Below are 15,100 nucleotides of genomic sequence, written 5' to 3'. Positions count from 1 at the left end.
ATCATCATCATCATGATTATTATTATTATTACTACTACTACTACTACCACCACCACCACCATCACCACTACTACCACTATTATCACTACTACTACTACTACTACTACCACCACCACCACCATCACCACTACTACCACTATTATCACTACTACTACTACCACTACTACTACTACCACTACTACTACTACCACTACTACTACTACCACTACTACTACTACCACTACTACTACTACTACTACTACTACTACTACTACTACTACTACTACTACTACTACTACTACTACTATTACTGTTACTATTACTACTATTGCTACTACTGCTACTACCGCTACTACCGTGACCGTTAGGAGACACATTACCGTTTAACATTTCTATTGCTTTTGATTTTCGTAGATACTATTAGTTATCTATTATTACCATAATTAGGTCTAATTTAATTATTACTTATTGTCACCAACACCGTCATCATCACGATATCACGCGTCCAATACACATCGGCACCATCATTGTAAATCACGTCAAGTTAAAAACGTCCACTTGTTTTCCTTGCAGTTCGATCATCGTTATTTACTTTTTCTTTTTCCTTAGATCAATTTATCTCGTAAATGTGGTTCCTTAACGTCGAGGTTCGCTATCGACGGTCCGACGAGAAAACTTTTGCTCCCACGTGAAATGGGATGAATAACGATTGACAAATCTCTGAAATACGCTGACGATTGTCACACGAAATTTAGGACACGCGCGTTTATTAAATATTATCGTTACCTATTGTTCCGTCGACGAAACGTTGGAAGTGCAGATTGTATCGAGCTAGTAAATGAGAGATTAATCCAAGCTACTGGTCTGTGTCCATTGTTCGTGTCCAAAAGATCGCACTTCCAATTGCTTCCCGCCCTTATTATCGGTTATCGCTATTAATTAACATTAGTTACAGCTATTACTATTATATTACCACTATTATTAGTTATCGCCATCGATTCTTGATGCGAGCCTACCGTCGATCGGCGAGCGAGGTAACCGTTTCGATCGCTTCTCGTCTCTTTTCGCGAAACTGCGCGCGCTGTCCTAATGCAACTGCGAACGATCGATTGCGATCGAACGATCGCAGACTGGAAAAAATCGATCGATCATAAGTGCACCGGATATTTCGGACAGCGCTGACTGGAAAACGCGACTAGTCGAGACGAGAAGAAGAACGTGCGATTAAGAGTATTGCGAAGAATGGTTGACATCCAGAGTGCGATAACGAGCTAAAAAATACAAAATTTCTGTGCGATCCAGACCGACGTCGTCGAATACTCGCTCGAATACTTTCTCGCGTCGGCGTTTACTTCGACGCCGTTGTCGTTGGATACGCGTACAACACGTTCGAAACAGCCGTATATATTATATGTACATGAATCCTCGAAGCGCCGCGTACGTAGTTGAGCAGCGTTTACAATTTCGAATTTCGGAAATGGTCGACGCGACAAAAAGAAAAGAAAAGAAAAAAAATAATAAATCTAGATGATATATCCTGAAAAGGGAATGCGAAAAATGATAGAAGATAGCGAGATAGAAGAGAAGGAGAGAGAGAGAGAAAAGAAAAGAGGGGAACAGCGAGAAGCGTAAAAAGGTGAAAACCATACACGTTGAACACGATAACAATTCAGCAGTCTCTTTCGGTTACGAGCAAGTTCCGCATTGTGTAGGATTTCTCATAAATGGTTCTATATGTATGATGATACATGTGATGCAATATCTAGGAGAAAGAGCAACGTTTTCGATGATTGCGAGAAACGATGAGATGAAGAAAGGGAGAATTTTTGAAATCGCGAGAGCCTTTTTGCGTAACACGAAGCAAAAACAAATAGATATATCTGTCTAGGATCGAACAATTGTTCTTTTTCCTTCTTTACGGATCGTTATTATTCGTCAACGAGTGCTTCCGTGCGACGGAACAACTTCCGGGCACACGCGGAAGAACTTTTTTCTTCGCGGAAGAAAATTGGAAATTCAACTTTTTTCCCCGCGTCATCCACGTCATCCTTTGTGACGTTCGCGGGCAGTGTTCGATGAGATCAGCTACTGTGGTATCGGGAATCGAACAATTGGTGGCCAATTTATCCAAGCGATTGGACCATCGAGTCCGACCAATAAAAAGGATAGATGGACGACGATTGACGAAAGGGAACGTTTCTAGAGATGATCTTCCGTTCGATTAAACTTTCGCGTCGTTTTTACCGATACGCGATTTTGTCTTTTCGATCGCGTAAAAATTCCTACTATTCGACCGAAGATCGTTTCTTGCAAACTCGTATCAAACATTTGTTTCGAGTATCGTTTGTACTCGACGGAATTCTGTTTCATCGTAGTTTCTCCTTAAAATAGAACTCTGACGGTAAAAGAAATTCGACAGCTGTCTCTCGAAACCGCGTAAAAAAAACGCTTAAATTTAATTTTGATACTTGGGGCGACAGAAAGAAAGAAGCTATCTGAAACAGGACTTCCGTTTCTTAATTAGACATATCAAAACCATGTAACTTGACGCCATTGCGAAACAAACAAAAGAAAGGAATATATTATTTTCGACGACGACGATTTAGCAATAAGAGAATGCGCAACACTTGAAAAGACGAGAAAGCGTCAAATCCATGTGCAGTGTTTCAGATACTTGCAAGTAGATACCATTGAACACTGCAAATTAATGTTTTGCGAGTTATAGTGTAAATGCGAATGCAGAAAGCAAACAAATGTTATGTATAAAGCGTCTTTCGGGCTTCCTATTAAAAAAAAAAAAAAAAAAAAAAGCATACCAGTTCGTTTCGACAAAGTTGCACGGGACGAGGTGGATACCGCGTCATAACAGTTTCATTATCCCGACACAAGATTCACGATTCACGATTCACGTTCGCGGTTCACGGTTCAGGGTTCAGGGTTCAGGGTTCAGGGTTCAGGGTTCGACGTTCGGCGTTCGGCGTTCAGCGTTCAACGTTCAGCGTTCAGCGTTCAGCGTTCACGATACACGATACACGATTCACGATTCTGGAATCGCTGAAGCCGATCGTTGCAGTTGGCGTAGCACGAAATTCTTTCTACGCAAGATAAAAAGGTGCAAAAGTGTGCAAAAGTGAAAAAAAAAAATTAATAATCGAAATGCGATGAAAATTGTGCAAAGTCGTGAAACTTTTGTTCGAACGAGCTTGTATGCGAGAGCTGAGTCAGAATTAAAGCCGTTCGGAAATCGAGTTTCCAGACACTTGAGAACAAACTTGACGTCATTATCGAACGACTGTAAATATACTATAAAACGTGAGGTAGATTAGAAAATTAAGCGCGTATTTCACGGTGAAATTTTGTTCTGGTTGCGAGCGCCGTTGGAAGCTCGTCGATTCCGGAAGCACGCGATTGGCCAGCCTAAAATTTCATGTGTTTCGAAATCGAAGGCGAAAAAAGGCTGATGTATCGCGAGAGCGATTATCGCTGAAATTTCTGTATGAAAGGATACCGAGGTCTGAGTGTGGAAGAAAAAAATTAACGAGAGCGTGGAAAAATTAACGAGTGCGAAGCTGCGTTGACGAGAGTATCGTGCGTACGAATGCTTTCAAAGGAATGAACGAACGACGACGAGAGAATGAAAAGGAGAGAACGTGTGCGAATGGTAGAGTGACAATTAAACAAAATTTTACTACCAAGTGGACTAGAATCGCAACCGATGGGCATTATTAAGCGAAAATGAAATTTTCGGAGCGTTTTTTCGACGAAGAAAAGCGTCCAAAATTGTACCTATTTTCATTTTATAAATTATATATATATATATGTATATGTATATGTATATGTATATGTATATGTATAGATATACGACGACCTAAACGATCATTATCGTGAGATGTAACGCGAGAGAGAATGGCGGAAACAAGTTTGAAGAGGATGAATAAGACGGAGAAGAAAAAAATTATTGTATCTATATTCGGAGGTGATCGATGATGTATTCGAGTCGTGATTATTATTATTATTATTATTATTATTATTATATATTATGATTATTGTGTATAGTTAAGGCGAAAGTGGAATTTTAGACGAAATTATCGAACTCGAAGTATATAGGGAGCGTAAATAGTGAGAGAAAGCGAGAGAAAGAGAGAGAATGCGAGAGTTGAGAGAACAAAATTTTTTTCACGGTGATTGCACACTGTAATGTCGGCAAAGCAAAAAAGTCCCCCTCCCCTCGAGCCAAGACCAGCGAAAACGAGCGAAAACGAGCGAAAACGAGCGAAAACGAAACGAAAGAAAAACAAAAAGAGAGAGCACACGTCACGGCCAAACGAAAGGAAGGAGAAAGAGGAAAGGTAGAAGAGAGCACATGCGTAAAACAAAATTCATAGAAAGTACACACTTTTCGAGATACCAACGAATAACAGAGGAAACAATAGCAGGCAATAGTTTGGGTTCGCTGCGATCATTTTTTTTACTTCCGGTTTTCAAAGCACAGGAAACTTTTGGTAGAAAACGACTCAATCCTCGTTTCTTTTGTACCACGACCAAAACAGAGAAGAAATAGCCCGTGATATAACAAAACATTATATATCTATATATAGAGATATACATATATGTATGTATGTACGCACGCATACGTACAACCAGTGCAACAAACAAAAGAAAAAAGAAAGAAACGCGAACGCGTACGCGATGTGCTTCCTCGTTCGTGACAATGTAGCCCGATCAAACAATTTCCACTTCCGACGAAATCCCCACGCCCGTTCTCACCTTTTAGCCCCGGTTTTTATTTCCACGCGAAATTTGTTCTCCTCTAGACCGCGAGACGGAAACACACCCAACGAGCACGTAAAACATTCGAAATGACAAAGGGGCACATTGTCGCGTTCCAGGATGAGCAGAGGAGGAGAGGCGACAGAGGCAAAAAATGAAAAAAAAGAAAAAAAAAAAGAGAAAAAAATAACAGAGCTCGATAAAACGCGTAGGACGAGCGCGATACGAGAAGTCGCGGAAACGAGGCAGTATACTTTCCCGATCGCAGTCATCCTTCGATCGAACAACTTTGGTTTCCCCTCGCGATCGTACGCGACTGTTATCGACTTTCGACGCTCTCGGCATCGCGGAAATGTCCCTCGGTCGACGAATTTTCGCACTATTTTTCACGCGGTTCGTCCAATTTTCGTCCAATTTTCGTCCAACTTTCGTCGAATAAAAATCGTATCTGTCGACTTTTCTGACAATCCTGTCCAATTCCTTTCGAACAATGAATCGAAGCGAACAACGCAAAAGATCGGATATAAAATTGGCAAAACGAAAAGACAGAAAACAAAGTAGATCCGTTGACCGGTGGGGCCTAAATTTTATAGCGCCTTCTGTTTTCACCGCAGCATAATCCATTTTCCTCGTGAACGTTCCCGACCGATTAATTCGCGACACCTTAACACGCCTCCTTTTCCCAAATCCTTTTCCCAACACCCACAATACGTCGTCCACATCCAACCCCATCTCTTTACCTTTTTACCATCCCTACCTCCTCAACCCACTCCCCACCCCACCCCACGCACTCCTCACCGATAATCTTCCACCAACTGCACACCCCCTCACATTACCACCCTAGTCCCTCCACTAGCAAACCGATTAACCAATGTGAGTGAATGTGTCAACACGTGCTACAAGGGAAAATAGCGGATTTCAAAGAGGATAAAGGCGGAAAAAGCAAAAGTAATATCATAGAGAAAGCGTCGAGCAAACACACTACGACTCGGAGGAAGAAAAAAATCGATCGATCGGAAAAACGTACACACACACACATTCGTCGGACTGTGTAGGGACATTTTGCATCAATTGTGTAAACACGAGACAGAGGGAGAAAGTGTGCGTGTGTGTGAGAGAAAGAAAACTCAAAAAAAAAAAAATACGTCGAGAGAGAGAGAGAATGCGCGTGTGGAAGAGCGAGAGCGAGAGGTAAGAAGAGACTAAAAAAATGAAAAAAGCGCGAGCGAGAAGAGTAAGACGACGGAAGCTAAAAGATAAAAAAAAAAAACAAAATGTACGAACAAACAATTGATACTGTCTTCGTTTTTTAAGGTCGTTTCTCCGTTCGACACGCTACTATATGACTATTGACATTTGTCATTGGATTATTACCGACGACGATGAATTGTCATTATTATTACGAAACTATTGCTATTATTATTGTGACGAATGATTATTATTATTATTATTATTATTATTATTATTATTATTATTAACATTTATTATTGACATTATTATCACGATTTATTATTGCGATGATGATTATTGCGATTATTACTACTGTCATTATTATTATTACTATTATTATTATTATTATTATTATTATTATTATTATTATTATTATTAATTATTATTAACTATTATTATTATTATTATTAATTATTACGATTATTAATTATTACGTGGTACAATAAAAATTTAATAAGCATCCGATGCGCAGGAGTTTCGTGACTACTACCATCTCCCCTCTAAATCCGCACGAAATACGGGCTACGATATACGCGCGTTTCTAGTTGTCCTATCTTCTCCGATTTTAACAGCACGAGGACCTCTCTTGAGCGTGAAAATAACGATATCTACATTGGCTATTCCTGGCTTGTATCGTACAAGAAAATACTAATTTATCTCAAGGTCTTTCTTTATCTTTCTTTCATTTCAAAACGCATGACACATTCGTGTACCATGTTCGGACACAAAGCGGCACAATCCGTCGGTAAACGGACGATCAAACAATATCGGTAATCTTTGCCAAATGATAAACAGATAAATATCCTCAACTGTTCCTAAATTTCGAGAAAAGTCTGGTTTAAGAAACTATAGTATGGAATCTCCAAGGAAGCCAAATTTTCCAAAGTGATTAGAATACTCGAGTGTTTGAAATTGAAAACAATGTTCCGACCTCGCTTACCTCATCACCGAAATACGTCATTTATCGAATCGCGCGCGCCGATAAACGTTGAAAAATAAGAAGCGGTTGTTCGAGGAACGCGCGATCGTATTTACGTTGTAAACAGCATGGACAACCGTCAGCGGGGTCAACGACGGAGGGACGCGCCGATGCTTCCAGCCTGCATTCGACGATCAGTCGACGACCAATTGCTACGGAGGAAAGACGATGCTTCGTTTTAGCCTTCGTGGAAGATCGGTTTGCTTCGAGACCTTCGACAAACGTCTCGAGACGTTAGGCAGTGTCCGCGAGTCTTGCACGATTTTTAACAACAGCTCGAGACATACGGTATCAAAGTCGCGTTTAAGATGTTTGATCGATTCCGAAACGCGGTCAAACGGAACCAAAGGCCACCGATTCTCGTCAACGACGCCGACATCGACGTCGACTGCCACGACGCCGACGCCAGAGCCAGGGAAAACTTGCTTGTACGATCTTCATGTGGAAAATAGAGGTAATTATCAATGGAAATTTCTTGCGTTCCTACGTAATGCGTAATAGTATCGGGCTGTTTGCAAAATCAGCGAGAAAAGTGTCTAATTTCTTGTCCTCCTTCTAAATAAATGTTGTAAAGGCCGCGATAGACGATGAATAAGACAAACAGAGATAAACATTTCAGCCACGGCTTTTATCTTGCATATACACGGATACGCTACAAAGACTATTTCTAAGCCATTGTATTTATTGAAACATTTCTACGCTAATTAATCAGTCGTTTGACCAACCAATCGATCGTGAGATTATTAAATTTCGCATCATTCAGTAACGCATTCGTATGATAAGGACAAAATTTGATATTATAAAAATAAAATGTAAAAGCTGATAAGAAAAATCTATCAACCTGACTTTCCTTTAGGTAAAATAATCAACTTTTGCGGCTGGTTACTACCGGTACAATATCAAGAGGCAATAGCCGCGTCTCATCAACATACCAGAACCTTTGCGTCGCTCTTCGATGTCGGTCATATGATGCAAACGCTAGTTTTTGGAAAGGATGCAACCGAGCTTTTGGAATCTTTGACGACCAGCGATCTGAAGAACTTGAGCAAAGGCAGCGCGGTTCTTACGGTGTTTACCAACGAGAATGGAGGCATTCTCGATGACTTGATAATTACAAAGGACGACGACCACAAATACTTTCTGGTGTCTAATGCTGGAAGAAGAAATCAAGATTCTCAATTGCTCCTCCAACAACAGGTAGACAATGGAATTTTATGTATGTTACAAATCATTCCACGGATAACGACGTCTCTATTAGACGTCTTTGATGTCTATGATCGGTAGTAATAATTATCGGTAATAGAAAAATTCTGCCTAACGATAGAAACCATTCGTGATAACGAATCGCAAACATTCCGTTTCATAGTGTTAATGAACGATTGCTCGGTCATACACAGCTCAGATTCAATAATATTTGACGGAATAAAAGAGTATAAAAATGGCTCGACAGTCTGATTGTTAATTTTAGGAAAACTTCAAACGCCAAGGCAAATCAATACAATTGCAATTCCTGCATCCTTTGGAACAGAGTCTTGTCGCGTTACAAGGTCCTACGGCCGCATCGGTACTTCGATCGATTGTAAAAATCAACTTAAAAAGTCTAACATTTATGAACAGCGTAGAAACTACGGTATTTGGAAGTCGAATCAGGATAACTCGATGCGGATATACGGGAGAGGATGGTTTCGAAATTTCGATGCCAGCCAAAATTGCGCGAACCTTGGTAGAAGCGATCTTAGACACGCCTGACACGAAACTGGCTGGTTTGGGAGCCAGGGACAGTTTAAGGTACTCGATTCCCAAATAATAATTTCCGATTAATTTCATTAAATTATTTTTAGGCTAGAAGCTGGCCTTTGCCTCTACGGGCATGATATCGACGAAGAAACTACACCAGTCGAAGCGGCACTTACCTGGCTAGTAGGTTAGTAATAGACAGACTGCGGATGTTTGTGCATTTTATGGGAAATTTCACCTACGATATGGAAGAAACGAATATGCAAATATTCAGGGAACAAAATGCGCCTAACATTCAAACATATGTAAAATATCCAAAGTACAGTATTCGTTACAGCATTTAACAGATAAGACGAATCTCTACTTGCCCGATGTTTATTTTTTTAAATAATAAACGGTAATAAGATACGCTCGTGACTAACCGTAAACGCTTAATTTCTTCTTTTTTGTCTAAACAGCTAAAAGAAGGCGAGCGGAAGGAAACTTCCCAGGTGCAAAGAGGATACTTTCGCAAATCAAATCGGGAACTGAGAAAAAACGAATAGGATTAACGGTAGTGCATGGTCCGCCAGTGAGAGAAGGAGCGTGTATATTAACTCCAGAAGGTGAAAGCGTTGGCAAAGTCACTTCCGGTGGACCTAGTCCCACCCTTGGACGTTCTATCGCTATGGGATACGTGCCGTCAGAATTAGCTCACTACGGTGGTGGAATACTGGTACAAGTTCGAGGGAAAACGTACAAGGCAACCATCGCAAAAATACCCTTCGTCAAGACAAATTACTATACCGCAAAATGATCGATATATTTTACCGTTATCCATGTAAAATTCGATTGAACGTACTGTACTTCGGTGTAACGTTCCTCTAAATTTCTAACACTCGATCCGATACAAGAAATACGATCCACTAATTATAATACATTTTGTACATATTTTTTATACAATGTGGCGTTTAAGAAGAGACTTTGAAAGTATTTGTAAGAATTGTGTAAAAAATATTATAATCGAATGAAAATTACGAAGCGTAATAAACAAAGATTATTTATATGTGGTTATGTTACGTATGTTACTTTACTATGCACGTGTGTATACACACACACACGCACACACACATATAAAATGGGAAAAACGCTTATTTCTGCTTATTACAGAGCCCTCTATGAATAGCCAAGTATAATACTCGTCTGTGCCTAAGAAGAACTTGGTATATTCGGCATACGATAAAGAGGATTTCCCACGCATCTTATTTTCATATGGTAAAATGACTTTATATAGCCAAGCATACATTGTAAAAACTTGATATATATGTATATGTAAAAAGATAAATCGCGGATGCTATTCGCAGTGCGCATGGACGACCAACGATCATATCGATCGCTGTCCGTTCGCATGTGCTAACTCGAGCGATAAACGTTCGTTTCGGAAGCGACTCGCGACCACGACCGCGATATTCGAAAAATCGATAGGCAAGGCTCAAGACAAATGGTATGCTCCATTCGTGATGCCAGCTTCACCGTCAATTTTTCAAATCAAATTTCCTGAAACAGGTTGGACACGCGAAAACGCGCCTACCCGACGAAAGACTGTGCCAACCTGCCCGGCCGGCCCTACCTACTTACAGTTAACACTCATACCAGAAAATATGCTACCTATCCTACCCGGAAACCTACATTTAAAATTGAAAAAATGGCAAAACAAGCACACCGATACATTCGCTCCACGGTTCTCACACATAACCCGGGCGCAAAGGCCTACACTAGAGAGACGTCCCGGGACGCCTCCGACACCCGAGTTTCGCATACAACTTTCACACTCTAATGTACGTACCATTTTCCTGAAATCGACCGACGATGACTAGCGACCATCGCGTACAATATATTCTCTGTATTTCAACTTTAATTATCCAAATATATTTAAATTTCAACTTTAACGAAATACTCGTAACCGTATATAATCACGTAGATGTATATCATCTAAAGAAATAATTTGGCTAGAACAGATCATCGTATTTTAATCAATGTAATTATCATTGCAGTTTAACACAATAGTGAGATTAATATCGCTATTTGCAATCCATAACTATTTCAAGATTATAATGAATAGCAAAAACGACGCAATTCCACAGCCTAACCACATGCACACACAGTGTAAAATACGTCGTGCACGATACGCTAACGCAACGTCAGTCGCTAAAAAAATTGTTAAGCTTATAGACTGTTCATCATGCTCGTTGCCTTCCTCACATCCAAGAAGCACCTGGGCACGTGAGTCAGATTCTGACAATGAACATGGAAGGGGTTAAACCTGAAAATCCTATGCTAAAAATATGATTAGCCTATCTCTATTATATTTTATATCTAACGGGCTAATAAATATTCTTCGATTTTCCAATCTAATTTCACTTCAAATTTTAATAATTCTATACTTTATTTTGCTTTACTATTTTAGCGAACGATTAAACTATTAAACTGGAATGAAGGAAATTAACAAAGAATACACATATTTATCAAACATAAACTAATATTCGATGCAAGTAATATTTATATCAATGAATAACAATGGACTCTAGATGAACTCTATTAATCGAAATATCCTCAGGCGATATCTTTATCAAAACACATCTTTGAAAACGCAAAGGAACGTTAAAAACTTGTTTTGATTCTGAAATCTGCCTGTCGCGAAGTGTTTTCTTGCACGTGAAATTTGATAACATCCGTCGGAACAAAGACCGACAAAGTTAGACTTTAACATATACTTTCATATTCCATATTCCGAATTTTACTGTAATCATACTTTGTCATACTCGAATAATAAAACTGCTCCATATCAACGTAAAGTAAAAGATTAAAATAAATATCATTTCTAATCTTTATCAGCATTATAATAACTTTAATCATAATCACATTTTCATATTAACGAAGTCTGATGGTATCAGACTTCTTCACTATAAAATACTTAAACCAAGTCATTTCGTCGTTTATTTCAATACTCGTATATATGCTCATATGGATATTTGGTCTTTATAAATATGCTATGTAATAATATTGAATATAATTTGAATTTATAAATAATTATAATAAACATATTGTGTAATTTTCAATCATATGCATACATATACTAATTATATCTAATAATTAGATAAATATATTATTATATTATTAACAACATTACATTACTTATACAAAATACTTTATATTGCAATACGTAAATATCATACTCATATGTATATATTATATGTATTATCATCAACATTTAAAAACGCGATGTGCAAGAAAACCTATCCTGAACTAATAAATAAAATATAGACAAGAGAATGTTACTACTCACGGGTATAATAAATACCCGCGATCACTATACTCGCCGAAAATTCTACGTATACAACCAATCACCCGTGTCGATTCGGACCTTTCATCCTACGACATGATTGAGTGACCGGAGGGACGAAAAGCATGCGACTCACAGTACATACGAAGAACGATGTGGACAGTGTGACGTAGCTTAGAAGAAGCCATCACGAACGCCGGAAGAATCATCAGGCCTTACGGTAGAAGTACAGACTGTGAAATATCTGTAACAAAACATGCAACAGTATATATATAATCTATTGTTGAAGACAACATTTTATAGTTCATTAATATTGTAAGGAAAAATACAAATTTTCAGCAGGTCTTATTTCTTCGTTAACTACTTATCATTAAGGACAAAAGAATGAAAGAAATGGAATCAATTGAAGTACAATACTTACGTTCTTTGCATTCGAAGCACCATAAGATCATATCCAGAGAACAGGAGGAAGTGGAGATTGTGGCAAAGCTGTAACAAAATATGTAACATTATAATTTACTCTTAAGACCAAAGTGTTAATTGTTTTAAAAGTCCGAGATAACAAATCATGAAATTCTATTAAATTTAAAACTTTAATAATAATAAAAATTGAAATTCCAATAAACTGTAATTGCTATAAGAATTGAAACTCTAATAGAGCAATTTGAAATTTAGATTTTACGATTCGATATTGTAACTCTGAGACTTCGTTCCAATAGATATTACAATAATTCAAGCAATATACAAAGAATAAACTAAGTTAACGAATAATGTGCAAAAGTACTTATGTTGCTAAGCTCCAGGTTGCTGACTCTAATTTCGCGTATAACTATTATAATTAATATTAGTAAGAGCTATTTTGCTCTGAGAAATATTGAAATTACAATTACGAAACAAGCACTGACTCTATTAATCGCATTGCATGTCATCACAAAAACGTTCTCTGAAAGACAAAATGTGTTAGGAGGAGGGGGACCGTAGAGAAATTAGAACGTTTGTTTTGAAACTTGTACCGATGTTTACTGCTGTTTACAGCTGTTATAAACGGTGTTACAGATGTTAAAACGATGTTTGGAAAAGCGTATAATATTATAAATCTTTGCAACGAATAAAAAATTTCTTAGCAAAATAATTGCTTGAAGTGCACGATAATATTACGCGCCAAAAGCTAAACTTGTAATGGCGTCTTCTTTAGAAACAATAGAAATTATTGGCAAAAGTCGTGAGATGGCGATACTATAGAAAATTCACGCGGTAAATGCAACAAAGTATGACTGATTGCAATCTCTCAAAGGACATTACATATATACATACAATAAAATCAAGTCAATCGACTTTAAATTAAGTCAAAATAAAAAATCTACTAAAAAAAGTTTATTACCAAAGTTTATTAAGTTTATTAAGGAAACAGTACGAAATAAATAGAAAGATCTATGTATATGTTCTAACCGTTCAGAATTCTATTTAAGATATATATAAATAACAACAATAAGATAATTCGTTCCAATTTTTCTCGGAACGAAGGAATAACTTGATATATTCGAACTAGCAAAGTGAATTCTATAATCTTTTCCAATTTCATCTTAGTATTCTCAAATATGAAATTATTTGTTAATTTAATTATATTACATATCAATTGTATAGCGCAAAGGTACGTATCAAATATGTATTATAAAATAAATACGTAATTGTATTACCAATGATCCGATGAAAAGATAATATAAACGTATGCATAAATCTACCATTCTAACAAACCTAACCCAATCTCCATAAGACGCTGACAAATTGACTGTTAATCATTATGGCGTCCGATCAACGCTATTTTAAATTTCCAGTTATCGTCCCGCTATGATCGAGTAACCTGCACAAAAGAAAATCACCAATTTAAAACAAATGTATAGCATTATAATCAAAATGAAACAGAAACAATAATCGGTTTCAAATTTTAACTCGGAAGCTAATAATACAAACTGCCGATAACTCTAACAAATAAACACACGATCGAGAAAAAAGAACGAAAAAGAATTTCAAATACTATTTAATTTCGTTATAATAATGTATAATAAATTAATAAGCGAACGACTGTTAATAACACAAACCTAATAATAACGTACGAAGGCAGCGGAATAAAAGCGAAGATTAATTAATGTATTGCGAACAACGAAAATCGACATGTCCTTACGCGACGACTTTCGGCACCGAATGACGCACCTCGCGGCCCATTCGTCCCTTAAATATCCTACGAGTGAGGATGTGTGTTTATGTCGCGGCAAGTCGATCGTGTCGAATCAACGAATTTTCTAATGTTACAAAACGTCTATCTCTATACTGCACGTTAACGGATACTTTAATGAATACAATATATACGATTCTAGAAATTATACTGTGTGTTACCGAAGACGCGGCTGCAAAAATTTTCTGAAAGAAAATCTGTATTAGTGGGTAGAGGAAATAAATTACTCTTTTTTCTTTTTTTACTAAAATACTCTTTTTCTTCTTTTCTTTGTCGAGTGCTTGTTTACGAAAATACTGCTTCTTTTTAAAGTATGAATTAATTACTATTCATTTACCATATATAGTATCCTATATCATATCAAGAGTACGAAAATATAAATTTTATATCAAGAATACGAAAAAAGATATATAGTTAGTATATTTCATTAGAAATATTTTTCATGTAAAGTATTTTCTATTATTGTCAAATATATACTATATGAATATTTCATAATACGACTGATTTGTAAAAATTATGTGTAAAAATTAAATGTCTGCCAAATTGCACAAATGTGCAATGTGTCTGTCTAAATTGCACAAATAAAATTTATTCAACGAACAAAGAAAATAATTAAAGACGTTGTTTTCTAGTATATGTACATAGTAATTCCTATTAAGTTTTCTACACTATTAACTAATGTTATTCGTCAAAGATATTTTAGCTGCACTTTGAATTTCAAGAAACTAGGGGTGGAGGCGCTGAAGCCGGTGCAGTTTGTCGATGATCTTAGACGCATGTAAGATGTTTTAGAAGAGAGCTTTATGTAGTGCAATATATTGTACTCGATATATAACAATGGGTATTATAA

The 15,100-nt window shown here is 37.3% G+C and overlaps 1 protein-coding gene across 1 annotated transcript; it reads left to right on the top strand.

Annotated features, from left to right (window-relative positions):
* The first annotated feature begins 6,989 nt into the window (after nucleotides 1-6,989).
* LOC100647116 (aminomethyltransferase, mitochondrial) lies at nucleotides 6,990-9,740 on the top strand. The gene is made up of 5 exons (XM_003400406.4): nucleotides 6,990-7,412; nucleotides 7,815-8,155; nucleotides 8,427-8,746; nucleotides 8,800-8,882; nucleotides 9,154-9,740. Exons 1-5 carry the CDS (start codon nucleotides 7,127-7,129, stop codon nucleotides 9,489-9,491), a joined length of 1,368 nt encoding a protein of 455 aa, XP_003400454.1. The 5' UTR covers nucleotides 6,990-7,126; the 3' UTR covers nucleotides 9,492-9,740.
* The last annotated feature ends 5,360 nt before the right edge of the window (nucleotides 9,741-15,100 follow it).

Source organism: Bombus terrestris, chromosome 14, assembly GCF_910591885.1.
Source record: "Bombus terrestris chromosome 14, iyBomTerr1.2, whole genome shotgun sequence".
Taxonomy (NCBI): domain Eukaryota; kingdom Metazoa; phylum Arthropoda; class Insecta; order Hymenoptera; family Apidae; genus Bombus; species Bombus terrestris.
This window is presented reverse-complemented; position numbering and strand designations above follow the sequence as displayed.

Coding starts and splice junctions, on each gene's coding strand:
- LOC100647116 (XM_003400406.4), top strand. CDS start 7,127: ATGCTTCGTTTTAGCCTTCGTGGAAGATCGGTTTGCTTCGAGACCTTC. Junction 7,413..7,814: donor TCTTCATGTGGAAAATAGAG/GTAATTATCAAT, acceptor ACTTTCCTTTAG/GTAAAATAATCAACTTTTGC. Junction 8,747..8,799: donor GGAGCCAGGGACAGTTTAAG/GTACTCGATTCC, acceptor AATTATTTTTAG/GCTAGAAGCTGGCCTTTGCC.